At 52.7% G+C, this 26,400-nt stretch overlaps 1 protein-coding gene across 4 annotated transcripts in view; it reads left to right on the forward strand.

Moving 5' to 3' along the window:
• Positions 1 to 26,400, forward strand: part of LOC119433701 (adhesion G protein-coupled receptor L1-like) — a 300,112-nt gene that overhangs the window by 66,992 nt on the left and 206,720 nt on the right. For 2 of the 4 annotated variants that reach the window (XM_049659318.1, XM_049659320.1), the window contains exons 1-2: positions 5,149 to 5,265; positions 23,630 to 23,716. In XM_049659318.1, coding sequence (XP_049515275.1) covers positions 23,638 to 23,716 — 79 coding nt within the window. In that variant the 5' untranslated portion in view covers positions 5,149 to 5,265; positions 23,630 to 23,637. Of the gene's footprint in view, positions 1 to 5,148; positions 5,266 to 23,629; positions 23,717 to 26,400 lie in introns of those variants that run through there. The other 2 variants (XM_049659317.1, XM_049659319.1) reach the window with 1 other exon arrangement.

Consider the following 26,400-nt stretch of genomic DNA (forward strand, 5'->3'; position numbering starts at 1 on the left):
AAGTCCCCCCCCACGTTGTCGGGAGAGGGACGCGGCCCAAATGTGGTCGCCCATTAGTGACCGCTGTCCGCAGATGAAGGGGGGAAGCGGTGGCATCGTCCATCATCATTTCTGCCGCTTTCCTTCCTTGCTGACGCTGTTGCCACCGCAAAAGTTTCTCGCTGTGCTCTACGACCCTTGCCGACCTCCGTGGAAGGTGCTTCAGCGGACAGTCAGTCACTGTCAGCGGTGACCACGTGCACTCCGTTTTTGAACCTCCCTCGAAGCCACATGTGGCACTCCCCACGCTTTCTTCAGTTTTCGCTTGAAACGGAAGGCGAAACTTTTCTTGACCTTCGCCCTAAAGGCAACTTCTGGCAGCTGACGCCGCTTTAGTCCACCGATAGGTCGTTGTGTCGCTGTGTTTTTGCCATACAAGAGCTTTACAGAACAAGGACTCTGAAAAAATATATACATATATATTTTCTCTGCACGAAAAGCAACTTTTTATACGGTCTCTTTGGCCGAAAGAAACCGTGGCTGAAGTATACCTTGATAAAGTGGGCGAGTTGGTGATTCAATATCGACATGTCTGCACAACGCAAAAGATGTGGCTCGAAAGATCACAGAATCCGTCACTAAGCAGCAATCGATGCTATAGCGACAGGCGCAGTTGTGACTAGCGAGGCCATTTATCCTCGGCCGTCCATCTGTGCTCTGCAGTGCATGCTCAGAATTCTCGCTGGATGGTTTTGTTTGTCGGCGTCAGTTGGGGGGGTCCTTGTCGGCGAAGCTCCTCCGCCAGACTCCGCTGACGAAAGACACGTGTGGCCTGAAGGCTACGCAGATAAACGACGCGTCACCGTCCAGATGGGGACAGAAGGGTGGACTGGAAAAGTAGCGCGCGCCTCGAAGAAGATGTCGGCACTTGACCCAAGTTTTGCGGGTGCGCTGGATTGCGTAATGCTCTCCACCACAGGTATACATGGTTGTACTAGCATAGGCGTGATCGTACAGCGATGGTGCGTACGCTGTGGTGCCACAAGGTAGCAACAGCAGTAGACCTGCAGCAATAGAACGTGCCGTCACAGTTGACTGTGAGTTGGGAGAAGTCTGTATGGATGTCGATGGATAATCGTCGACCTCGTAACCTTATCGCGTTTCGGTGACCCACGTGAAAGCGCGCGTATCTCCCACGGGAGTTCGGTCGTCCGCTTTCCCGCTCAATCAACTTCTTTTGGCGGGCGAGCGTGTTTCGGGAAGCCTTTCCGCTTAAACGTTGCCGAAGGGCAGTCGCATCTTTGTCGGAGACGCCGGAGAACGGCTCAGCGGGGACTTTATGCCCCTGTGGGATGCAGAACGCTCACTGGTGCACGCGCTGCTCCTCGACTATGTTGGAAGAGGATTTTTGAAAAGCTGTGTTCGTTCGTGGTTCTTCCGAAGAAGTTATCGGCCGCCTGCGCGCGAACGCGCTTGTTTGATAGTCGTTTCGACTCGCGCCTTGTTTCTTTTATGAGCAGGTGCGAACCGGGTGGTGCGGAGCTTTGGTCGCACTGCTGTCGCCAGCTTGAATGAGGACGCTCGCTGTGGGAGACACGCGTGTTCTCTCAAGCCTCGCGAGCCGCTCTGGTTTCTGTAAAGCCGCGCAGTGCAGGCAGACGCTGGTGCCCGCAAGAAAGAAGGAAAAAAAAAATTATGCCTACGCACATATTGGAAACTGTACGACTCCTGAGCTGCATGCGATGGAAAGTGGTTTTTTGCTCCCGTCCCAGCGGGCCGCCACAGGGAAAGGGGGGGGGGGGGGGGGCGTCGCCTCGGCATTTTAATTATGTCCAGCGGTTTCGCACCAGCGCTCCAGCGGCTGCCCCCCCCAGAGGCCGTTTATGTAGCACACGTGTTTTCTTTTCCCAGGACGAGAAGTTGATTGAACGGCTGGCGTGCTCGTTCGATGGGGCGTTCCCGGACGCATGGGCGAGGGGGGGGGGGGGGGGTAAATGAATGTTTCGTGCTGTTTTGTTTCCATATATTTTCCACTAACATAGTGCGACAGTCGCAACCTGCGTCCCGAGTATAGGACAGCCGTTCGTCTGGCACTAAACCATGGCTTTGTTTTGCGATGTACCCCTAACTTCAGTGCAGCCGTCCGGCATTAAAGCTCGCCCCGTATATTAACTCGTGCGTTGGTGGGGGTTGTTAAAGGGCCACTAAACCGCCTTCGATATTTTTTTAGACATTATAAGTAAACACTCGCATCGAGTTCAGAATAGGTGTCACGATCAACGATGCGAAGCGCTGCAGCGCTACGCGCCGCAGGCGCGCCACAAAATCAAAAAACAATGCCGTGCTCCTCTCTGAGCATTTCCGGTACCCCCAGCGGTCGTCATGACGTCACCAGGGTGCATCCGGTGATGTCAATGGGGGCGACGATGTCGACTGGTCGAGCAAGGACCTACGACTCCCGTTTACTCTGCTAGCAGGTACGCGCGCTCCCTACTCTTCCTCGTCGTGGTGCTCGCTTGTGCGCCCTTGCGAATCGCTCACTACATCCCGCAACGCAAGTGCCAAATTGCCCACGTTCCAACACAGTGTTGCCTAGCGGTCTGATTAGCGGCGCGAACAGAGTCCCACAGTATTGGCCTTTCTAGACGTGCGTGCAACACAGGGCCCATAGCGACACGCTTCGCATGAGCACGGGCCGGCACGGCAGCAGCAGCAGGTAGCCGAGAAGCGCGGAGCCGCGGCTCGTTAGCGGCTCGTTAACTCGCACGTTGCCATTCGCGGGTCGTCGTTGGACGGCGGTTTTGCTCGAGAACGGCGAGATTTCTTTGCCGTAGAGAGAATGAGACCGGGACCCATTTGTGCGGCAACCTCACTGCCGCTGATCGCTCGACGGCGCCGATATCGACGCTATAGGCCTTCTCCGGTTCACTTCAAAGCTAAAGCGGACGGCGCTTCGGAATGAATCGCCGACGCTGACAAGCCGCAATATTATGTTACCGTTGTTGTCGCTCTTCGCAATAATTGTACACGAAGAAGAAAATACGCTGATATTAGCGGCGCCGTAAGCTGCGATGCGAGCACAGACGGAGCCAGTCGTCGTCGGTTGCCGTGCACTGCAGCTGAGCTCGACAAGTATGGGAGCTCTGGTTCATGTTTAACATTTGACAGTGGATATCGTTTTAAAGCTAAGGACGTCGAGCCGAGTTTCGCCGTCGCCAGCAACTTGACCTTCATTTGACCGCAGCTGCTCCTTAGCCTTGGCAACGCGTCACGTGACTCGCCGGCCGAGCTCCGCCGCCGGCTTGACGCATGCGCTTTCCGTAGCCTGGGTCGCCGCCTGACCACGTGGCTCGCCGCGCGCCTGGCCGGGTGACGCAACGCCAGAAAAACGCTGAATGTGGGGTGGCCTCAAGAGGAGCGCTGCGCTCGCCTAGTCAGTGCGAGCTTGGCCGGGCCGTCTTAATTCTCTGAGCCTTGCGCGGGAGGCTTTGAGCCGTCGTCGGCAAGCGGCGTCTGACCGCCCCGCTGATATCGCCCGGCGAGCTGCTTCACTGGAGAGAGTCCGGAATGCCAAGTGCGCGAAGCTAGCGTCGGAGACTGAGGAAGAGCGAGCCGTTCGGCTCGCAAAGCGCCGGAAGCGGGACCACAACGCTGGTTAGGCTAATCAAAGGTTAACCAAGTGAAACCAAGACTTAACCTGGCTAAACCAAGCTTTCGCTTTGCACATCCAGGGTTAGCTGAGCTAAGCCGCAGCCATTTTTTTTTTCATAAGATGTACAATTGATGTATCACTTTATCTAGCGGGGATTATTTTGCTTGAAACAGAAGCTGCAGCCGATGTTTGCGTCGCCGGTGGCGGAGGCGCGCAGCTTCGCGGTCGTTGATTGGCCCGTCGATCGTGCGGCGGGCGGTGCATCGGCCGAACTGCTGTCTACCTTGGGCACCCCTCGCGCGGCAGACGTTCTACGGCACTGGATCCCGGTTGGCAGTCGGTATATTTGCCGCTAGCGTGGACGTACGTGCCTTAACCGGAAGTGGATAGTGTTTTCAGAAGCGCGTTGGCGATGACGTTATGTCACGTCACATTCGGAGGAGCGCTCGGCGAGGAGGAGAGACCAGCCGACGAACGGAGAGTTGCAAAGGAAAGAGCGAAACGAGCGAGGGCCGTGTTTCGATCATCAAACGCATATAACTCCGCTATTACGCCACCATCTCGAAACATTCTCGCGGCTACGTGTTTGTTGTAGACTCGTGCACAACTAAATTTCGACCTCTGGGTGGTTTAGAAGAGGTTTAAAAGGTCATCTTCAAAAAAAAAAAAAAAATCAGCGCCATAAAGGCAGACAACAGAGAAGCACACATGGACAGAGCTCGATAAGGCATCGCTGACACTAGGAGGTATAAGAATTTTTTCCGATAGCAGATTTTGTGCTGGCGCAGTGCTTTTGTCCTTCGCCGGCCACCTTGCTGCTCATATATATAGTTGCCGCATGTTCGCTGTAAGTCGAAGTGGGTGAATTGATTGTACGTTACTTCTGCTCAAGATCGGGCATCGATATGTAGCTTGATGATTGCAGTGCCTTCATTGTGCCCGTACATTGTGGTTGCCACGCAGTGCCTTGAGATGATCCAAACTGTCCGCTGTCGTTAGGTTCCGTTCTCAAACGTACATATTTTTGGACTAGTTGTTTTTATACTGAAGTCCAGGCCTTAATTAGGGCTTATGCGACGCCAAGATAGACAAAGACCGACCGTCAATTTTCAACTGACTTTTTTTTATTTTGTAAAAAAAAAAAGAACAACAAAAGGTGAAACACACCTGAGCCGAAGAACACAAATACCAAGCAACCGAAGGGAGCGAGACTATACGTATAGGCCAGTCACGCACCCCCGTTTTGTGCATGATCAAGCTGGCTTCCACTGTTTGGTGTACAACACCCAGCACTGATTAAGCATCGCTGCTGTTGTGCGTGGGAGTGAGCAAGACCGTTTTTTTTTTTTTTTTTTTTTTGTGTGTGTGTGGGGGGGGGGGGCATTTCAAGACCGCGTCGCCAACCCGGCCGGAAACGAGAAGCGTCGCGGTTCCTTCTTGACCCGGCCGGAAATGGGCGCTCTTTGCGCTGCCACTCGAGAAGCCTTGCGCGAGAACGCCGAGGGAAACTGGTGGAATTCATCATGGCCTGAACCGTGCTGTAAGCGTTTCGCATCCCGCTCTGCATGCACTCTCGAGGTCCCTCGGACCCGTTGGTGGATGGGAGGACATCGCTGAAAGAAGACCGCAACCGGGTGAGTGCACGGCGCCGCCCCTGTGCCAGTTAGCGGATATTCGTCGCATGTGTCTGAAAGCGTGCGACACCAGAAGGGCCCTTTCGCTAGCTTGCCGTGGTCCGCATCTGGACTCTTCAGTCGACCTACTTAATACAGGCGCGATAGTCTACTAAAATGGCATAGCTGTTTGTTCCTGCTTCGTATTGCTGCTAAAATAATAGTCGTGTCCGTAAAAATTTGGCTGCAGATCGAGACAAGCGACAGATAGGAATCGTCCGTTCACGAATATATCGTTCGAGGTCAACGATCGTCAGGTGATTAAGATACGCACGGTGTATTACGGAACACAATGTTTCTCGATGCGAGCATTCCAACTACAGATAGCTGTACTATTTTGCCGAAGCTTGCCACAAGAGCGGACACTCCCGTAGAGCCCAGCGGCCGAATTGATTGCAGCGCGTCAAGCGGTCAGCATCAATCACTTCCGTTTTCGGTTTTGGGCGCTAGCTAGCACATTCTTGGTATAAAAGCCAAGAAGACAGGACGAGCGCTATGACGAGAGCTAGCACGCCGGCAGCAATTTTTTTTTTTTTTTTTTTTTTTGCTTGCCCGCGCACGGTCTTCGTGCGGAATCGGTTTATTATATTTGGTAAAAATGACTGCAAACGCTCTTGTCACGTCCCATCGAATCTGTGCCACGTGCAATTTCACAACGTAGACGCAAGACCCCTTGTGGAATGAGGAAATATTTATTTTGCTGTATATAAAAGCTTGTTCCGCGCTTTGTGTGCGTTCATCCAACGTTGTGACCCCATGTAAGCAGTAGTTCCCGTATGAAGCTCCACCGGACGGCATCTGCTGAAAAAAAGTAAATTACAAGCATGTAAATGCATGTTACAAGCATGTGTCATTTTTGTATTTAGACATTCTTAAAATACTGCGTGTAGAGGCGAAACGTGCGAAAGCGGTGAATGGGCGGCATTGCAAACAAAAGCAATTCGCTTTTACATACCTATAGCGTAGAAAATACCCGACTCATCCCAAACAATACTAGACGCTCGCAGAATGCCTTCTACTCGCACTCAGGACAAATGCGTGGGTGCAAAGCCCGTTTTCTGTCCTTTAGAAGACGGAATTTTCGTATTACAAGTTTCTGATATGTTCCTCGGCGTTATCGTTTGCGGGTTCTGCCGGCGCCAGCAACACACTCCCATGTTATCCCTCTTGGCAATCGCCCATCACGTTTTCGACAGGCGTGAGTACCGAAAGAAGGTATATGTTGTTGCGGGGCCACAAAAAACGTCACAAACTTGTCCCTCCAAGATTAATTACACGCCAAACTAACTTTGTCACCGCGGCCGAGTTGCATGATTCTCGCTAACTGCGTCACAGCGCCCTGTGCGGCCAGTGTGCCTCAACAGAACCGAAATAAGTTACAATAATCTCCTAGGAAGCGTTGGAAACGTGTCTAAAATTAACTGCGCCAGGATGGCTGAGCTGTTTTTCGCTAACTGCGTCTTAAGTCTCGGTTCCGTGCCGTATAAGCCTGATTGCGTCGTAAACTGGGAAACAAAATTTCTCACCTTGCCGTAGTAAAATAGTGCAGTGGTGTCTTGTCCCAGTGCAGAAGGAACGCAAGAATACGCTGGGAGCCCGAGAAACCGGGCTACATTAAAAAAAAAAAAAAAAGAAGGAAACAGACTGGTCGCCGCGGGAGATCGAGCGCTCAAGCGCGCGCGCAGCCGTCTCGCTCGCTTCGGTGGAGTGTCTGGCGGATTACGCATGCATCTGGCGCGTCATTGGCCTGTCGCTAGGTAAGGCAAGCAAAATAGGTCGCAAAGTTTACGTTCATTTATACGCAAAACGTTTTAGTTTTCGCGGCAAAGATTAAAAAAATAAGACAATGTCTGTTAACCTAATTTCACTGCCTTTTTTTCGATGCTCGAGGCAGCTAATGTTCGGCATCAATACTATAGCGTGACGTGTTTCCTGTTGCCAGTTCCTGCCGAGTGGCCCTTCTTGTTGAATTTCTTTTGTATCAGGACTTGTTGCTGGGCTAGTTGGTTCATCTTATTGCGTCTTAACACTACGCAATTCTTTCTCTATGGCTTGCCTGGGATACAATCTTCGCTGCCGACGCATGCGCGCCTATCTCGGTGTGCGACAGTGTGTAGGCGGCATGCCTTGCTGGAGGTGACGGGGCCTGAGCCTTGGCAGCCGTGGCCTGTCAGACTTTGTAGACGCCTCAGCCATGTCGAGGGCGGTTATCAAAAAGCTGGGCGATACATGTCTATCGAGGACCTCGTGTTCGTTCGCGGGATGTGTTCTATATACAGTCGGAACCATCCGGATTGGCGACATCGATTGGGGCTTTTGCAGCTCGCGCGCGCTGATGCACGCAACTACATAGCGGCGCCGCTCTCTGTAGTTGCGTGCATCCCGTCGCGACCGAGTGGACGAGCAAGGACCGCTTCTGTGCTGTTGTAATGGCCGTTCCCGGCGCAACAACTCCACGTCGGTGCAGATGTGAGCGCTGCGTGCAGGGCTGCTTGACGTGCAAGCCACTTCATGGTGCGTGCTTTTTTTTTTTTTTTTTTTTTGCGGAAACGACCTGAGCACCGTTTCGTTAACCTCATTGTCTTTATAAGGGACAGAACAACTCGTGCAGACCGCAAGGACTCATTTTTTTTATTCCGGTGCATTCTACTTTTATAGTTTATTATTGTTGTTGTTGTTCACCGTCTTCTATTCCCGCTTTCCCTTAGCCCCCATGTGGGGTAGCAAACTCGTCTGGTTGACCTCGTTTCTTATTGCTCGTTCCACTTGCTCTTCACCGGCTGCGCTCCTACGTGAAAACTAGCGCTTAAAGTGTGGTTTCAGTTGTGCAGACGAGCGCAGTTTGTTCCGAGTCACCAAAATGGAAATAAATGTCAAATGACTGGCTGGTGTAGTCCGTGTTACAACCTTCCTCGGCGAGTGTTCGCTTATCGCGAAGCCGAAAGAGCGTGCGAACAATGCGTGTTCTTCTCTTTGTGGCCTCGCGCTCCTTTCTGTAGCCGGTCGGTGCTGCGCGAGTGCATTTCACCTCTGTTCCATTCACAGCTTTCCGCCATAGCGGACGCGCAGCTGTTCTCCGAGCCCCCGTGTGCACTCAGCGCCTCTCCCCCCTGCTAAGCTGTCGGATTACGCCGCAGCGAGCGTGTGCAAAGGAAGCAGAAAAAAAGCACACGTCGAGCCTCTTTCACCTGCACATTCCTCGAGCGGTTGCAGCCGACCCCGCATGTTTGCGTTCCCCCGCCGCCGGCGGGAGCGCACTCCCCGGATCGCGCAGAACGGGGTGGTGCGCACCGGATTCTCCCTCTTTCGGAGCAGTGCCGCCGCACAACTGTTCCGCCGCCGCTGTTCGGTGCAGCTCGGCCGAGCCTGCATGCGGAGATCTTGAACGGTGCCCGCGTTCGTAAACGCGTGGTGTCTCGACAGCACTCGTCAGTCCGAATCGGAAGTCCCCCGCGGGCACACGCCGCAAAATGGCCATTGTTATGCGCACAAGGAAGCACAATCGGTTTGCTGTGTACCGTTACGTTCGCCAAAATGTTTCGAGTATCGCATGATCCAACAGCATACCAGAGAAAGCCTAGTTCCTCGCCTTCGTTACTTCAGCAGCAGCAGATTAGGAGAAGCCGCTCTACGATGGCCGCGGCTTAACCTCGAGTGGCAACTCGCGGAGTACCAGGAATCGATCATTCTTCGTGACGTGGCCAATCAGTGCTGACCGCGCCGGGTCGGTTTCTTTGCAGCGAACTTAGGTGATGTCTGAACCCCGGCAACAGCGGCGCCTCCCGCGCGGACAATACTCGGGTCGGCGGCCTCGACCGAGGGTGGCGCTGCACGCAAGTGCGACGCGCGCGTGCTGGATTAATTCAGTTCCCTCGCGCGCGTCTCTTTATCCCCCCGGCGGCACACTGTTTTAAGAGCTCGTGTTCGGGCTCGCTTATTGGCGAGACGCAAGGGCTCGGCGCAGAAGCAAGAAAAAGTGAAAGGAATGTTCTCCCTAATCTCGTTGTAATTTACCTGGAAGAGTTTAATTAAAGCGGACGCAGCTGTCTCGGCACTTTTGCCAAGCGTCTGGATTAACGGTCGGGCCCCGAAACATCTTTGCTGTTGTGGACGTACTGTTCGCGCTCGCTGCGTTATGCGGAACTTTTGGGGCCTGCTAGTTCGGAAAGCGTCTGGGCCCGAACAGATCGCGAAAAGCCGCGTCTTGACGCCTTTAGCTGCTCTTCCCTTCGCGTGCCTTCGATGCCGGAGTTCATCGTCTGCAGCCCACTCTACTCGGTGGCATGTATACGACTGTATGTGTCGGCACCCGAAATGAAGGGGTCCGCTCTGTCCGGAGGAGATCGGCAAACAATGTTTCCCCGAAATATCCGTACCTGTGCAGGGAGAATGGGATCTATAAACCTCGAGTTTTACTTACGGCAGCGCAGTGATCACTCTGCAGGAGATGCCGAAAATGTCTAACACCGGCTTGAAGACGCTGCATATTATTAGACACAAGGTTGCTGGATGAATGGCCACACTGTAGCTTCGGCAGTGGATTGTTCTCGTACAGCCGTCCTTTGAGTGCAACCCACAGACGTTACCAGACGAATCCTGCGCTATCATATCGCAAGTGAAACTGCGATGTCATTCACAGATGCCATCACATTTTTGTTATTTTCTTACTGCGCAGTTACTTTTTGGGTAGCTTGTATTACCGGCAGGTTAGGGCATAGAGCGGGCGAAAATAACTTGAAAATAAACTGCAAGTGCACACGGCGAGCACTCCCAATATGTGGAATAAGCTTATATTGTACCCTATAGCAGATCCTTCTGTACACACGTATTCACACGGTTGCCCGGCGCATTGAGCTCGCATCAGCCGAATGTTTTCCCATTGCGAGCCACTTCGGCAACATTGCAGGGAGAGCCTCTTCTGGGCGTCGCAAAGGGGGCGGTATGTGTGCGAGACTGCCGCCCTGTGGGCGCCGTTATACACGACGACATTTGGTAGGGGGAGTGCACCCTCCTTCGGGGCAATCGCATGCGTGCACACGTTGTCCCAGCTATCATGCATCGCGTTTTTTAATTTGTACAGAATCGAAACTGACATGTGTTTAGCCAGGTACCTTTTGTCCGTTTATTTTTTCCGGATTATAATACTAGCCCGCAAGAAATATATATATCGCGTGACTAACCGCGCCCCCCGCATCAAAAAGCAGCTCCAAGTTTGTGGCCCGTATGTTAGCACTGTAGGATTTGGGAGTCGTGGTCTCGGAGTCTGGCGCCACACAGAGTATGACGCCAGAGTAAATGCCCCCATGTAAGGGGGCGTTTGTTACAAGTTGGCGACGACGGACGAATTGAGAAACGGAACGGCGAAACTTTGAGCTTTCGAACGATACCAAGATGGCGGCGCTCGGTGGCGGGAAATACGAGATATGGCTCCGTGAACTGCGGTGATTTTGCGCGATTTAAAGCTGTTTTCTCGCCCTGCGCACTGACGAATTAAACTTTTTCGGGCACTTTCAGTGCGTTTTCAGCCAAACCATTTTGATGCAGCGTAGATTGGGCGTTGCAGATACCCAAACGCGTGGTTTTCAAAAATCGATTTTTCTCGCGATTTTCGCGATCTGATCCCCGCGCCCCCCCTTAATTTAGCTAGTTTTAATTGTGTTTCGATGATACGAATTTCGGCTAATACGAATATTTTCGTATATAGATTCGTATCATCGAGATTCCACTGCATCGTAGCATGTCCACGCTACTACATCTGAGCAGACTACATCGTTCTGGGAGAGCACTAGCTACATCTCAGAGCAGAAGGGAGAGCACTCTCCAGATGAGCCGCAAACGTCCGCTTAAATGCCCTCTGTCCTTCCTAGATCCCTAGGCAAGGAAAACCTGCGGGCACACCTTCCTCCAAACGGAGCGTCGAAAGTCGCCGAAGGTCCCGCTTCGAGCATGAGGGTGCGCGTAATCGATCCGGCGCCTTTATTACCCGAACACACTTGGGGAAAGTAGCCTCGGGTGCAACCGGCTCACTGTCACGGACAACTGAGAGGACGCTCGTAGACGGGAGGTGTCGCGCTTGACCCAATCTGGCGCGTCTTGGCTCCTGGTATGGCCCAGCAATTAGCTGCTTCGTCTGTCGAACAGCTATGGAGGCCAGCAGCGGTCATAACGAAACTTTATCCGTCCCAGCGTCAAGGTCGGCGACGAAGTGGCATCTAGCAACCACGTATTCGTCGAAACGTGTCTCGCCATGGTGGTTTTTGGCGTGGGACGTATTTTCAACTACACGAGGCGATTCTACTCAGGAAAGCAGGGGAGGGTTGAAGGTCGCTGCCCCCGCTGGCCGTTCGTAACAGTACCGATAGAATGCAGTGATATTTCAATTTTCTTTTCAGGGATAGCGATAAGTTGCCGGTCATGATTCCGTAATGCCTGGCGAATGCGCTCCGACCTATTTTTATTCGGCAAGTTTCCCTCTGACTTAGATAAGCGCACTCTTGCACAGATTCTGAGGCTGACTGCATAACCACGAATTCTTGTTCTCTTGCCAGGCATTACTTTTTGAGCATTACATTTTGTCTTCTGCATATTCATCTTCAACCAACGCTTACGCTTTGCCAGCTACTAAGGCCCTCAATCGTTTGTTGCAAGTCATCGCCAGCGTTGCTGTACAGGACACTGTCATCTGCAAACCGTAGGTTTCTGAGATATTCGCCGTTGAGGCTAATCCTTCCCAGTCTAACACACACGCACGCACTACGCACGAATACACTCATATGCATACAGCGACGGTCCCCCTTCTCTCTCGAGCACAGGGTGACTTGCTTGCAGCCGTCAGCTATTTCTCGCTTTCTTACTTCACACGGAGCACAGTTAATAACGCACTATACGCAGTAAGCGCAAAGCCGACGAAACGTAGACTTCGGTCGCGCTCTTCCTTCTGTGGAATAATGATCACACGCCCCACGTGTCTTCCACTTGAAGTCAAGTCCGGGGCACGTACATTGAAAATCTAGAAGGCACAGCGCCTTAGCAACCGCGGTTGAACGCGATTGGCTCCTTAAATTTAATTCTCCTTAAATACATTTCATAACAATAATTAAACAAATTAGGGGCAGCTTCACATTAGTGGTGCTTAGACTGGGCAAACAGCGAACCTGGCGACCCCACCTAGCTTTATCTCGGTTCGGCCAAGTTTTTGCGAGGTTATGCTTCGAGACTCGGCCACGTTTTGCGCAAGGTCACCCCGGAATCATCGACAGCCCAAGGAACAACGAACACTCTGCCATTAAAGTATCTGGACGCTTCTGGACGCGGCAACTACACCGCACGACGCGGTGACGTCATGGCACGGCAAAGCTAAGGCGAAACGATGCGGCGCGCGCGATGACGTCACGGCACACATAGCTGTGGCCAAGCTTTTCGCAGCTGGGGCGACGCGTTGCTAGGCGACGCATGGTGACATCATCGCCAGGCGGAGGTTTTGCGGCGTACACTTGACGGACCATCCTCGAGCTTAAACAGCTTCGCTAGTTCACAGGGCTATGTACCATTGCGCTTGGACCCTTTCTGCACTACCACCAGGATCGGCTCACATTTCGGCTTTACACCTGACGGCAAACGTCCATGGTCGCTGTTAAAAAACAAAACAAACAAAAAAAAGAAACGCGGTTGCTTTCAATGTACGCGTCCGCGGGGCAGGTACAACCACTACCGTTTTCCTGTCGGCTCTCGTGCGCGAAGACGTGTCAGCACGGTGAGAAGTATACATAGTCCTTACGCGTATGATCGCATTGGCGGTTGCTAGCGGTTGCGAACAATTCAGGAGAGCACTGATTAGCGTGCTTCAATGCGAAACGTACATCCAATGCGAAACGCGACAAGTGGAGTCGTAGATGTGTGCCTGTTGAATGGCTTTCAATGTGATCCGTGAGTTGTTCTCGTGATCCGAGGCGCAGGGAGAACTTTTTCTATACGAGGTTGGTGAATGCTGTCGCGAGACGATTTGACCCTTGAAGCCAGTCGGCTGCTTGGAAGTGACCTCTCTGTCAGCACAGCCTCGCTGTCGTGCCGCTGTGTCGTGGCTTCTCTGCACAAAGAACATCTCTCAGCCCCGAGGCTGCACGCAGCTGCGAGTTCGTGGCGACTGATGCGAAACGCCCCGCAATGTGGACGTGCCTTGTGTTTTCATGGTTGGGGTGCCTCCTCGTTAATTATCCTAATTAAAACCGCACGCTAGGCTGAATAATAAGTGACCACAGAGATGCCCACCAGTGTGGCCACACAGCCGTGTCTGATCAGTCGGTTATAGCCGGCGCGTTCGACGGCGCTTGAGCGTGCGTGTGCATTCGCAGATAATCCTCTTTCTTATCTGCTGAACATCTATAGATCAAGTCTTGGGCACTCATATGAGCGCCCTTTCAGTGGCGATCGCACACCCTTCGCCATCTGTTCCCTTTTTGCCCTTGAAAATAATTAGGTCCCGTATAGTTGTCAACAGCTATGGTCAGTGACAGGTTAAAAAAAGTACGCCCGTCCTTCGCCGTCCGCGTTTCGAGAAAGTTTCCTTACTGGCATCGCCGGCCTCAGTGAGCCTTCCAACATCAGCATTTGCTCAACCAAATTCATTACCAACATCAACCAACACCAACCAAATTCATTACAGGGGGACAGCGCATAGCGTTTTGAGGAGGAAAAGAAGAAAGGCAGGGAGGTCAACCAGACGCACGTCTGATTTGCTACCCTTCACAAAGGAAGGAAAGCTGCAAGCAATCGATGTACCTGACAGGTCACTATATGTTGACAAATCGAAAATCGGAAGCCACCGCGATAACGAACGCGTGATTGCAGATAACCACTGAGTGAGATATCGTCCTGGCCACCAACTGTGGTTTTGGCGCAGTCATTTGAAGTAATGTATCCGGGTGCGGGCGCAGCGTCCAACAACTGCAGTGATCGGCCGCCGTTGATGTAGTCACAGTAAACTTTTATTTGTGCAGCATTCTTTGCCAGCCACTTCACGGTTGGTAGATCTGTAGGCATATGTCGTTCGGGGCCCCTTTAAAAAAATATATATCTATATAAAAAAAATCAGGTGTCCGATGGTGAGATTCGAATCGGGGCGCTTTTGGGAACCTGTTAAAGAACGCCAATGTATTTCGTAGCAATATTTAAAGATGGGTATGATCAAACGTGGTGCTAGTCTTACGAGTTCTCCTAAGTGCGAAAGAAGGGGGACCGAGGGGCTCGATTTTGTTAATCATAACCACATAAAGCCAAAAGAGAATGAAGCCACAGAAAGCATCGGGGAAATTATGTGTGGTTGAAATTGGAATGTAGAAAATCATGAAGAAAAGGAAAAATGAAAGTGGACGAAAAGATAACTTGTCGCCGGCGGTAGCCGAACCCGCAACCTCTGCATTACGCGTGCTTTGCACTACCCATTGTGCTACGGCAACGGCCATATATTCGTCCACTAACCTGGGTATTTGTGTCTAGCCCTATAGCCAGCGCCACTCAGTACCATGGTGGGCGCATGTGGAACATCCTTTTTCGCCCGATGGCGTCACGATACACGTGATCTTGGGAGCGTGACTAATAAGCCCTCGCATGCTACCTAATGACACCAAGGCTGCCAGATTCGAGACCCTCGCAATGAAGCCACTGGCTTCACTGTTCGTTGGCTTTATGTGGTTATGATTAACAAAATCGAGCCCCTCGGTTCCACTTCTTTCGCCGATGTCTCGGCGAGATCGGCGCGTCATTTAAATAGGAATAAAGATTCTTTTTAAGTAGATACAGCTTCCCTTGAGATTTTGTGTTGTCTCGTTCAATTCTTTTCCCTGTCTGAGGGATATAATTACGTCAAGTTGTGGAGCAATAAAGCAACACATTTCCGGAAATAATTGTGCATCCGAGCAATGCCTCCATTTCTACTAATCCACAACTTCGTTCATTCAACCTGGTGATGACGACTTAACAAATTGAGCAAATTTGTTTTCTACCGCATCATAACATCTCTCAGCTGAAAAAGATGTTCACCTGAAGTATTTTGGTTCTTTTTTTCTTCCGAGTAGAAGGCCGTTATAAGAAAAGTTACTTAAGCAAAGGGTGATTATTATTCAGAACAAGTGGAAGCATGGTTAACATATCTAGAGAGTGTCACGGGCGTCGGTGCTGGTTTATCAATTCTAGACGAATTTACTGACTCTTTGCCCAATGGTAAAACATCTCATATAAACCGAGGCATAGCAAAAAAGAAAACAATTGCGACTACGACGCGAGAAACAAGCAAAGTTCTGCATATTCGTGGAGGAAGAAATATACAAACACCCTGAACGTACACGCCTATATGGGCACATATGTAAATATGTGCCCATTTTTTTGTTAAATATGTCGGCAGAAAAACAAAACGTTTACGAAATGTTTTGTATTTCTTTCACTTTCAGCACCGTTGTAATCAGTCCTGTCAGCCCGTAGTGCGAAAAGCCCGGAATTTCAACCAGTTTAGCAAAGAAGGATGTCGCGAAACAGCTTTTCATTATCATCTTTCTGGGCTTTCACGTGCCAGTACCAGTTCTGATAATGAGGCACGCCGTAGTGGGGGGCTCCGGATTAATTTTGACGCCGCCGGTCGAAACCGACACGGCGCACACCTCTGCACGGTGCAGTCGCGCGCGCAGGAAACACCATATCCATTTTCTACTCGTTTCCAGCGCGCCATCTTTGGTCCGCTTGCGTCTGCCTCAGTGCTCGTGTGGCTTGTACTGGTGATACACCGGCCTATAGCTAGTCATGTGTTCTCGTGTACAGCTCGCAAAAAATCGTGCGCTGCGCGAAACGAGGCAAACGCTACCGCTCGCGCGCGAGACCGTCACCGGAAGTGCGCCGCGCAGCACACACGCGCGATGAAAAAACACGGGCAGCTTGCACTAGTGGTGCAAGGCTGGAGTAAACAGCGGAGCTGGTGAGACCTAGCTTCTTCCAGGCTTTACCAGGTTTGGCTAAGTTTTGCTAGGAAATGCTAAGCGCTGCTAGGCACGGTATTCCGAATCGGCTCGCCGCCGACTCGCAGATTCTCGCTTGACCGCGCGGCGCGCTTCAAGATGAGCTGCTGCGGCCTCTTCGTCGGGTGTCTGGATCTTCTTTGGTCGCCCCATGTCAAGGCTTTATGTACTCGCCACAGAGTCAACGGTCGATTTTGGTTCGCAGCGCACCTAGCGGGTGTGTGGAATCTACGCGGACTCACAGATTGGGACCGCAGCAAAACCAATCTCGAAGGCTATTTTCTGGCGATTAGAAATTGTACACGGCCTCCAAGATTGCTTCCGTGCGAGTGCTCGTCCCGGAGGCTATATTATGGCTATATTTTGATTTTTTTAACGCGTTGCTTGCATGCATCGAGTAGCTTAGTGTAAGCTGTACCGCCAGAGCAGCAAGCACACGATGCCACTGTGTGTTTATGCAGGCACTTTAAATAAACATGACAAGTGTTGGAAGAGACGAAACTTTATTTTTCAGTCATTCTCAGTAAGCACCTGTACACTTTTTTTTTTTTTCGCAACGTTCGATGAACGCAAGCACAGAAAGATGGTTGCACTGCAAAGTGCAAGACATGCCAATACAGCTGCCACATGTTGAGAATAAATTTCACAGAAGGCATAAACAGGCGATATTATGAAAAACCACAAAGAACAGTAAAACTGCAGAAGACGGCATTAGCATTAAAGAGGAAAACAACGCTCGTCCTTTAAAGCCTAACCTTCTTATTAAGTGGTAGTTTCGGGCTGCATAGCAAACAAGGAATGAAGGCTGCTCTCTGCAGTTGTCAGCCAACCACGCTCTCTCCATGTCCTGCCGTTGTTACTGCACCTCGCAACACAGCAGTAATTCCCGTAGTATACTTGACTATGGTCGGCATGACCTGAAAAAAAAAACGTATTGCTTATGTCTTCTCTCCCGCCTTCGTACAAATTTTCACCTACGCACTTCAGATCGCCCTTTCGCGAAAAGCGTCATGTGCAATTGTCGCAGCTAAAATAAAAAAAGCAGCCTTCGGTGCCATGCATGCGTCACTGAGGCAGGAGTGTTTATTCAGAATACGTCGTAGCCACAGCTTACATTCTTCTCAATTCGCAAGTTCTCTCTAATTGCGCTCGTAACAAAGGCTTCAAGCAATCTGCGCACGCCACGAATAACGATCCTAAGCATAACTGCATTCTTTCACACAAGTGCAACACACGTGCATTAAATTCAGACTACGTATACCGGCGTGGGCCGACTCACTTTCTCGCGCCCAGAAACGATTTTCTCGCAAACGTACTGCGCAGCATTCCAAATTGCTGTTTATTACATAATGTGAAGCAATCCACGAACATCATGCGTGAAGTGAAGAACACAAAAAGCTCTCTGCGCCGAACAGCACAATGCGACAAATGTTAACTTACGGCTGAAGTGACAAATACATAAGCAATTTGCAAAGTAATGAAGGAAAAAAAGAACGTAATGAAGGCCTTCTTACCAAGCAGCAGCCAAGCAGACAGACACGTTCTGGCAGGCGAACCCAGCAAAGACCACGCAGACGTTATCGCACATCTTTTGTAGCGTCGCCTTGCCTGATCACACTATGGCCGATATTTTGTAGCGATGCGTTATTCTTTATACTAGTCTTATCATCCACCGCTCACGGCCGGCTGATCCCGTTGATAACGTCTACGTCTACAGCCACATAGACAAGTAGACGTATAGTGCACTATAGAAAAGTTACTACAATAGATTAATAGTACGCGCGTTCCCTTGGAGACAGGGAGTGTTGTATTGCCCTCTAGCGGGCGGCATGAAGCTGCGTAGCTCGGCCGCTTTTAGGCTCGAGTGGCCACTCTGGTAATCCGTATGTTACTCTATGGTTGTGCCGCCGTCACGGTGGCTCCGAGCTTTATCTCCCCGGTGACGTCACGGCCAAGCTGCGCCTCCACACTTGCCGGGGCGTGGCTGGTCGAAACCTGCCGAGCTGCTGCCGACGCCGCCCGCGTTTCCCCGACGCTAACGCGGGCGGCGTCGGCAGCAGATCTGCGCGTTGCTTCGTTTGTGCTGCTTCAATTTCTTTCTTTGTCTATCTCGCTCTCATTCTCTCTCTCTCTCTCTCCCGATCATTGCGCGCGCCGCGCGCATGCTCTCCTTTCCGCCCCTTAACGTCCCATGACACGGCAACATGTGCACGGCACGGAGAGGAGGCGAGGCACACGCTGCTCCGCAAGGTGGTTGCTAGGCAACGCAGTGAGTTCATAACTCGGCGAGGTTTTGCGGCAGGCGGCACTTTTTACGGTTAACTAGAACAGCTTCGCTGTTACAAAAAAAGGCGGGGGTTGTTGGCATCACGTGATCCTCCTGCTCCGGTATGGGAGAGCGCAGGGAGAGAGATTGTGGTTGTGAAGAGGCGCTATTTTCCGCAGCCCTTTAGGGAGCACGACTCAGCGCCTTGGGGAAGGGGATGTAAAGAAAGAAAAGAGAGAGAAGGTCGAGGCGATTACACAGCCCTTGACTGTCAGGGGTAGACAGGCGGCGCATTCACAATTTGCACGACAGCCCCGTGTCCTCCAGGGATGTGAGAAGGTGCCTGAAGGCGGAGCCGTGGTGCCGGCCGAGCAGCTGCGAAGCTGAGTCCGTAGGGAGTCCTAGGCGTCGGAATGACGCGTAGACAGAAGCCCTTTCTTTGGAGAAGGCGGGGCAGAAACAAAGCAGATGGCCGATTGTTTCCTCCTCTTCACCCGCTGAGCAGGCCGGGGATGGAGCCAGCCCCTTGCTGTACTTCCGGGAAGCCGATCCGAAGGCGCAGTAGGAGAGGCCTTGTGAGGCCGCGATCAGGAAGTGGACGGGGAGGGCGACCGCTGGCGACGCGCCGATCCGGGTGGAGTGTCATTAGGTGCCGCTGCAACGTGTCATAGTCAAAGGCAGCGGTGCTGACTGCTACAGTAGCATGGTGCCTTTGCCAGGGCGTCAGCCTCCTCGTTGCCCTGGACGCCGACGTGAGAGGGGAGCCACTGCAGCGACAGCTTCACGCTGAGCCGTGCTCCTTCAAGGGCTGCAGAAGATAGCGCCAACTTTTCCTTTCTCGAACGAACTACTTAGTAGCCACTTGAAGCAAGGGCGCGAAGCTTTACCGCCAGCAGGGCAACGCCAAGACCGGCGGTCTCCGATCTACGAAGAGCCAGGAGCGCCGTTCGCGAGTCACAGATGATCACAGCCGGAGAATCTGGGGCTACTCCGCCAGCAGGTCCGCAGCCAGATGGAGGCCAGCCAAACCAGGAGACTTCATGTCCTCCTCACATGCCCTACCTTTCCGCACCCTCCAACCCAAACCACAGCGGAGTCATACTGGGAGAGACTCCTGGCCAGCTCCACTGCTACAGACCAGCGCTTAGTTATCGCCGCAGCCCTGAAGCGGACAGCCCTCCAAGGGCTCTCCTTTGCTCTATAAAGGCGGCACTCTAAGGGCTGCCTCTTGCCATGTAAGGGGGCGCTTCCCCTTTCTCCAATTATTTGGCAATACATTTTTTCACCACCACCTCAGTGGCGGTGGAGCTTGCTGCGAAAGGCAGCCGGCACACTTCCGAGCGCTGGAGGGCAGGGATCACGCAAGAGGCTGTGGCAGATCCGGAGTCTGCATGGACGGAGCCGTCTGTGTAGATCTGGAGATGTCCGTCCAGCCGGTCCTTCAGCAGGAACGCCGACGCCTGGAACAAGGCGCAGGTTGGGGACCGCCTTTTCGTGAGGGCCTCCAGTGTATAGTACACGCCTCCAATGGCTGATGGTGCGGAGGAGGTGGCGGGATGGCTAGCGTGGGTGGGCGACCAACAACGTCCTCGTAGAATTGACACAAGCTACCCATGCGCGAGTGGGGTCGGCTCCGCAACCTTGACAGCAGAGCCGCGCTACCCGGGGCGCGATGTAGCCTGTCAACGTGATGGAGGCCACATTGTAGCAGCAGCAGGCACCAAGCCTTTGCCTCGGCTAGGGTGGCAGCGAGGTCCCTGGCAAGCCAAGAATCATCCGGATGGCTTTACGGCGCTGGAGCTCCAGGCGGTCTTCACGAGCCCGTGGGAGGGCCACTAAGGGGAGTGCTGGGAAGGAATTGCGTTTGCGGAGACTAGACGTGGGTAAGTGGAGAGAGTATCATGGTGGCGGTGAAGCTTGCCTCCTGAAATCATGGGTTCGCGGCACTTCAAATATTTGAATCTCTGTTATGAATGAACCAGTTTGAAAATTCAGAGCCCTTCCACTACTGTAAAGATGGAAGCCAGCGAAGCTGTGACTATGGTGGGTCTGCTGTATATTGACACAGTGGTGGGGCTTCCGCACCGCGGGACGGCGCGCACACCATGAAAGTCCGGGACGTCACTCGCACCATGAAAAATCGGGGACAAAGAACTTCGCGCAGCTTCCGCATACGACATACGAGGCTGTGGCTGCCGTACCTCTTGCTGTGGTTTCTCGCTTCGCTGAGGGACTTGGACTGCCTGCCTGATTTCCTCCCGGACGACCTCAGCCAGAGCGAGTCGCGGTACCGATGCCGGAGCCACCTGAAGCTTTTGGAGCTCTTCTCGAACAACAAGCCTAATGAGCTCCCGCAAGGCGTCGGTATTGTCAAAGGGTACAGCGAGATGGTCACGCGATAAGGTAGACACGTCACGGTTGTACTGCCTTGTTCGCTGCTGCAGTGCCTTTTCCATTGATATGGCTTCGGCGAGAAACTCTGCAACGGTCTTTGGTGGGTTGCGTATCAGGCCGCCGGATAACTCTTGCTTGACACCACGCATTAAGTTCCTGAGCTTCTTTTCTTCCGGCATGGATGGATCCGCGCGTCGGAAGAGTCGGCACATATCTTCGACAAACATAGCGACGCTTTCGTTCGGCCGCTGTACTCTCGTCTGAATTGCAGATTAAGCTCGCTCCTTGCGATCGAGGCTTGCATATGCGCTGATTAGCTGCCGTCGGAATTCGTTCCAAGTCGATAGAGCCGCTTCATGGTTCTCAAACCATGTCCGCGCATAGTCCTCGAGGGCAACGTAGGCGTTGCGTAGCTTGCGCTCCGGAGTCCAGCCGTTGTATTCGGCGACGTGCTCAAAGTGATCGAGCCAGTCTTCAACACCCTCGAAGGTGTCCCCATGGAAGGATTTGGGGATTCGCGGCTGGTTAAGCACGACCTCGGTCGGTGCAGCTGTGGAAGAAGGAACTGTTGTACTCATCCTTCTGACACGGTGGGGTAGAGGCTCGTGCTCAGGTGGTAGTCCTTGAAGTCGACGGCTTGTCCGTACGTGAACAGGAGTCAGCTCGATCGGACTTCGTGCTGGGCTTGTAGACGGGGTTCGATCTGGAAGCGGCAGCATGTACCCTGCACCTCTACCAGAAAAATGTTTTTCAAGCCTCCGTCTTCAGCCTACGTTACGATATAGTGAGTATTGCCCCCACGATGAGAATGGGCGTATCGTCGTTGGGCATCACCCAACGGAACATGTCTATCATGAACGTTCCGGTTGAGAAACTCGCGTTGAAACCTGGCCGTCGCACCAGCGAAGTTGGCGCTAGCGTTGCCGACGCGTGCACCACCGTTGTCGGGCTCCTGGAGGGCAAGACGACGCTCTCGTTTGGCCTCTACATCGCGCTCCCTCAACTCGGGGTGCGCGGCTCTTCGATGACGTTTCGCCTGGGAAGCCCTCACGCTAGAATGGGCACGCCGACGACGAGCCCTTTCCCGAGCGCGTTCGCGACGACGTTGATCAAACGCGTCAGTTGCTCATGAATGGCTCATACCCCCTTAAGCAATATCTCATACCCCCGTAAACGCGGCCTCCCTCTTACGACGACAGAAGTGAAATTATACGCTGGATTGATTAGCGGCACCGCAGCCAGCTGTGGAAGCAGACGACGAACGCGGGAGCAGTGCACGAGCGCAAACCGAGGGGCGCCAACGTGCAAGCAGCGGCAGTCGACGACGACGCTCGAGCCAATGCTGATGATGATAGTTTTTAACTATCATCAGTTAACTATCATCAGTTAACTATCATCAGCCAATGCTGATGATGATAGTTCTTTAACTATCATCAGTTATCATCATCAGCTATTCTAATCGAGCGTGCGCCGTTGATGACGGCCGCCGTCGTGCAGGAGCAGAGCCGGAGAGGTCACGTGACCAACAGAGGAGGAGAGGCGCGTGGGGGGAGGAGGCGACCACAGCGAAGCTGTGCATTTGTGGCTGCTTGCCCAGCGCTGTCACAGGACCGCTCAAGGGTCATCACTTACTACAGGCAACCGGGTCTAACTGCTGCGACAACCAGCGACTCTCCTGTTCCCGTCGCCTCCCCCCCTCCGAGCTCTCCATAGCCTCTTGGAATTTGTGGAGTTGAACGGGATCACCGCCCATCGATAAGCGCTCGCTCCCAGCAGGCCATCGCCTTCATCACCGGCCTCCTCCATGATCGGATGAGACTCCTGCTGCTTCTCCTTCTCTTCCCTTCCTCTCATCTTTAGCTCTCACCTGCCCTTCCCCTGACGCTGTGCCGTGCTCCCTATTGGGTCGCAGAAATAAGCGTCATTTTCCTCAATAAACCACTACTACTACTCGCGTGAACGTTGAAGCGCCGTCATTGGCGCCAGGTGTTTCCAGGGCAACAATGAGACGGCTCCCACCGAAAGCAATTCCGGTAATGCGCAGTGTGTTTTGTACACCGGCTGCTATGGTCGCAAACGAGTAACCACCCTTGGCACACTCTATGTATGTGTCGATTGAAATAAGACAAAAAAAATGGAGGACGCTTAAGCTTCGCCTTTAAGAGTAGAACGCGATAGCGTTATCGGGACCCGTTCAGCATTGCATCGTTCGCATACGGCAAGTAGGCTTCATTAACTGCAACACCGAACGTGGGAAAGCCAGCTTACAAAGGCCAAGCTTACAGCGATCCGCTTAAAGTCGGCTTCACTTTTAAACTGAATTGTATTGCTGGAAAGACGTTCTTGCAGGGGCAATATAAGTGGTAATATATTAAAATGTGCAGGCCCTAGCACCTTTTTTTATTATTTTATTAATTGTTTGCTATTGCCCCGACGTGCGCAGGTCTGGTAGAAATGTTTGAGTTTCCTCGTAGCAGAATCAGGTTTTCTCGTGCATTCAAATTATAATCCGACGCCGAATGGTAAAGTCGTACCATTCGTTTCCTGACGGATTTCACTGTGAGAAATTCAAGTTTGTGTTTCGCTTGTATTTCAGACCAAAGCAGGAGTTTTGAACAAAGCATGCTGATCTGCGACTAAGCTCTTCTATCATCCCTCGCAGAGGCGGCAATGAGGAGGCGGCTGTGCACGGGACTGCAGCTACTCCTGCACCTCTGTGTGGCGGCGGCGTGGGCCAGGAGAGGAGGCGGTGAGTGGCTTCATGCACTACTGCGCAGTGTAATGGTGTATTAATGTTACAGCACTTATTCATTGTGTTCAAAAGCACAAGTGAGCAGCAGTCTTGGTTATCCGGTGCCCCTTTCTTGAAAGCCGTTCTGATACCAAGTCCATGGGGCGCGTATCGTGGATTGATGTAACTTTCTCGAGGAGGATCTCGATCGCTGCTGCCTCGCAATCGGGAGAGCGTTAATCGAGCCGACTACGGCTAGTGTCGCGCTGATCCCCCTAATTGGCGCGCTGCACTCGTAACAAGCCAGCCTAATCCTACCGTGGGTCACTCGAGTGACGTCAAATGTTAAATTATGAAGTCGACGATGTTAGTTTTTCGTTGAGAACATGATTAGGCAGTTTTAGCCGGAGTGTCGTACTGAAACTTTTTTTTTTCCTTCCGGTTTTTCTTCCGGCTCAGCGAAAACTGTTCAGTTCCGGTTCAGCCCTGGAGCATGTAAGTAGCGGTTCAAACTGATTTGAACTGGTGTATGTTCGTTTGCATAACCTAAAACAAGAATAAGAGCTTTTTTGTGTGCTGGATGATGCTCCTGAGCTGCAGCTCCCGCCCTGTGAGCTTTTTTACGATTGAAAGAAAAGGAGAAAAAAAAAAACTGTCGGCCCTTCCACTGGGTGGAGATGGAAGACTAACGAAGCTGTACTATGGTGGCAATTATGTATTTCCAATTATAACTATTAAGATGTGATGGTGTAATTGGTTATTTGAACTATTAGAGAATGAGAAATATATATGATCACGTGGTTTTCATTTATTTAGTGACCACAGGGACCATGGCCTTATGGTCGCTACGGTACACCGCCATAGGGTGTACGGCAAAGGTTGGCACGTTCTTCATAAACACGTCACCAACGCCGCGCGCGTTCAGTGCGAACGCGGGCAAAACGCCGCCGCCGTCGACAACAGTTGTGCGCGTTGTTTGTGCGACCGCACACAAGCGCTGTCAGAAAGCTGGCTACGTGACGGAACGGCTAAACGCCGTTGTCGACTCTGTTGGGAGAGGCGGTCGAGAGCCGAGAGAGAGTCGGCGCCACTGGCGGCAGAGGCCGGCAGGGCTGCGCGCATGCGCCGCAGTAGGAGAGCGGGCACGCGCACGCACAGTCTGGGGTGCCGCAAAATGTCGGGATATGGGGGGATGCCAACGGCCCTCTGCCTCGACACACCGAGCCCCGCGGTTGGCGCATGCCTGCGCATCAACCGCGGTCCGGTACAAGCTCGAGGAAACAATAGACGACAACCACGTGTACACTCGGAAAGCATTTATTACGACTGCAACTAACACTTCGAGCAGGCCAGCTAGCTATATAGTTGACATCGCTGAGGGTCCCTCGAAGAGAATAATACACTAGGTAAAGAAGGGCTTCCGACTTACCAACTGGAGAATACGGGGGGGCCGCGGCGTTTGCCGCGGCAAGAACGTGGTTGACTAACCACGTGCGGGAATACGGGAGCGGCGGCGGAGACTTCCGCCGTCGCCGCTTGCTGGAGACCAAAGAGACCCGGGCGATATCAGCGGGATCTCACGTGACCCACCCGGTGGCGCTGATAGCGCTTGCAATTCCCGCGCGCCGCCCGCGGAAGGAAAGTTTCCCCTCTCCCAACTCTCCCTGGCACGCATGCGCTTGACGCGACGTTCGCTGCCCGTGCGGCGGTTAGGGGACCCGAGGGTTCCCACATCCCTCCACCCTTAAATATTGCCCTACGGCGGAGAAATCGCTGGAACGACGGCATTGACCAAGTATCCGGGCAGATGCGATGGTAAACTCCGGCAGGAAATGTCCGAATCCACGTTGATAGGCAGCACAGTCCTGTGTGGCGGCCGCCCACATGTGGCAGCCGTCACAGTGGTTGACGATGACGGGGGCTGAAGATGGCTTGCCCTCAAGATGCGCGCCGCAATGTCCTCCCGGGAACAGCGGGTCAGGACTTTCTCGAAGCGGCTCGCGCGCCGGCTCGATGAACCTCGCACCGACGCATCCTCGTGGGAGTGTATAATGGTGGGCCTCCCTCATTGTGGCTGCCATGTGCTGCTGCATCGGGCCGCGAACAGGGAGGGGCCGAGACAGCAGGCAGGGACGTGGACCATGGCAGCAATAGCAAGTCGAGGCGGCTTCACTCGTTCTGCAAAGTCGCTGAAATGCACTCCACAAACACTTAGAATTAAGGCAGTAGAGGCCGCCGCAGCGTCGGCCGTCTGACACGATGCTGAACCACCCGTCTACCGCATAGCTTTATGTGGCAACGAGAAAAAAAAAAAAAACAATCCAGTTCGTTTGAATGAAGTTATTCGCTTCGACTGAATTTTTCCGGTCCGATTCAGCGCGAAAGTGGGCGATGCTCGTATGAACAAAGCGCTCTCTGGTCCCCCGAGATTTCGGTTATTCCGCGCGCAAAATATTGAGTTCATCTGAACAAAATAAGCTTTCTCTTTCGAACGAGGTTTCTCCGCTCGGGCGAGTATAGTAGAACTAGCGAATCCGGTTGCACCCGCTAAATGTCACGGCATGGTCGTCTTCGAACATGCGACCGGCAGCTCCGCAGAGCCTTAGGCCTAATCGCGTCCATGACGGATACCAATGCCACAAAAGACCCATAAAGGGTTCCAATGAGCCGCCGCGAGGAGATGCAGGCCTAGCTAAGTGGTC

The sequence above is a fragment of the Dermacentor silvarum genome, chromosome 11 (genome assembly GCF_013339745.2).
Source record: "Dermacentor silvarum isolate Dsil-2018 chromosome 11, BIME_Dsil_1.4, whole genome shotgun sequence".
Classification (NCBI taxonomy): domain Eukaryota; kingdom Metazoa; phylum Arthropoda; class Arachnida; order Ixodida; family Ixodidae; genus Dermacentor; species Dermacentor silvarum.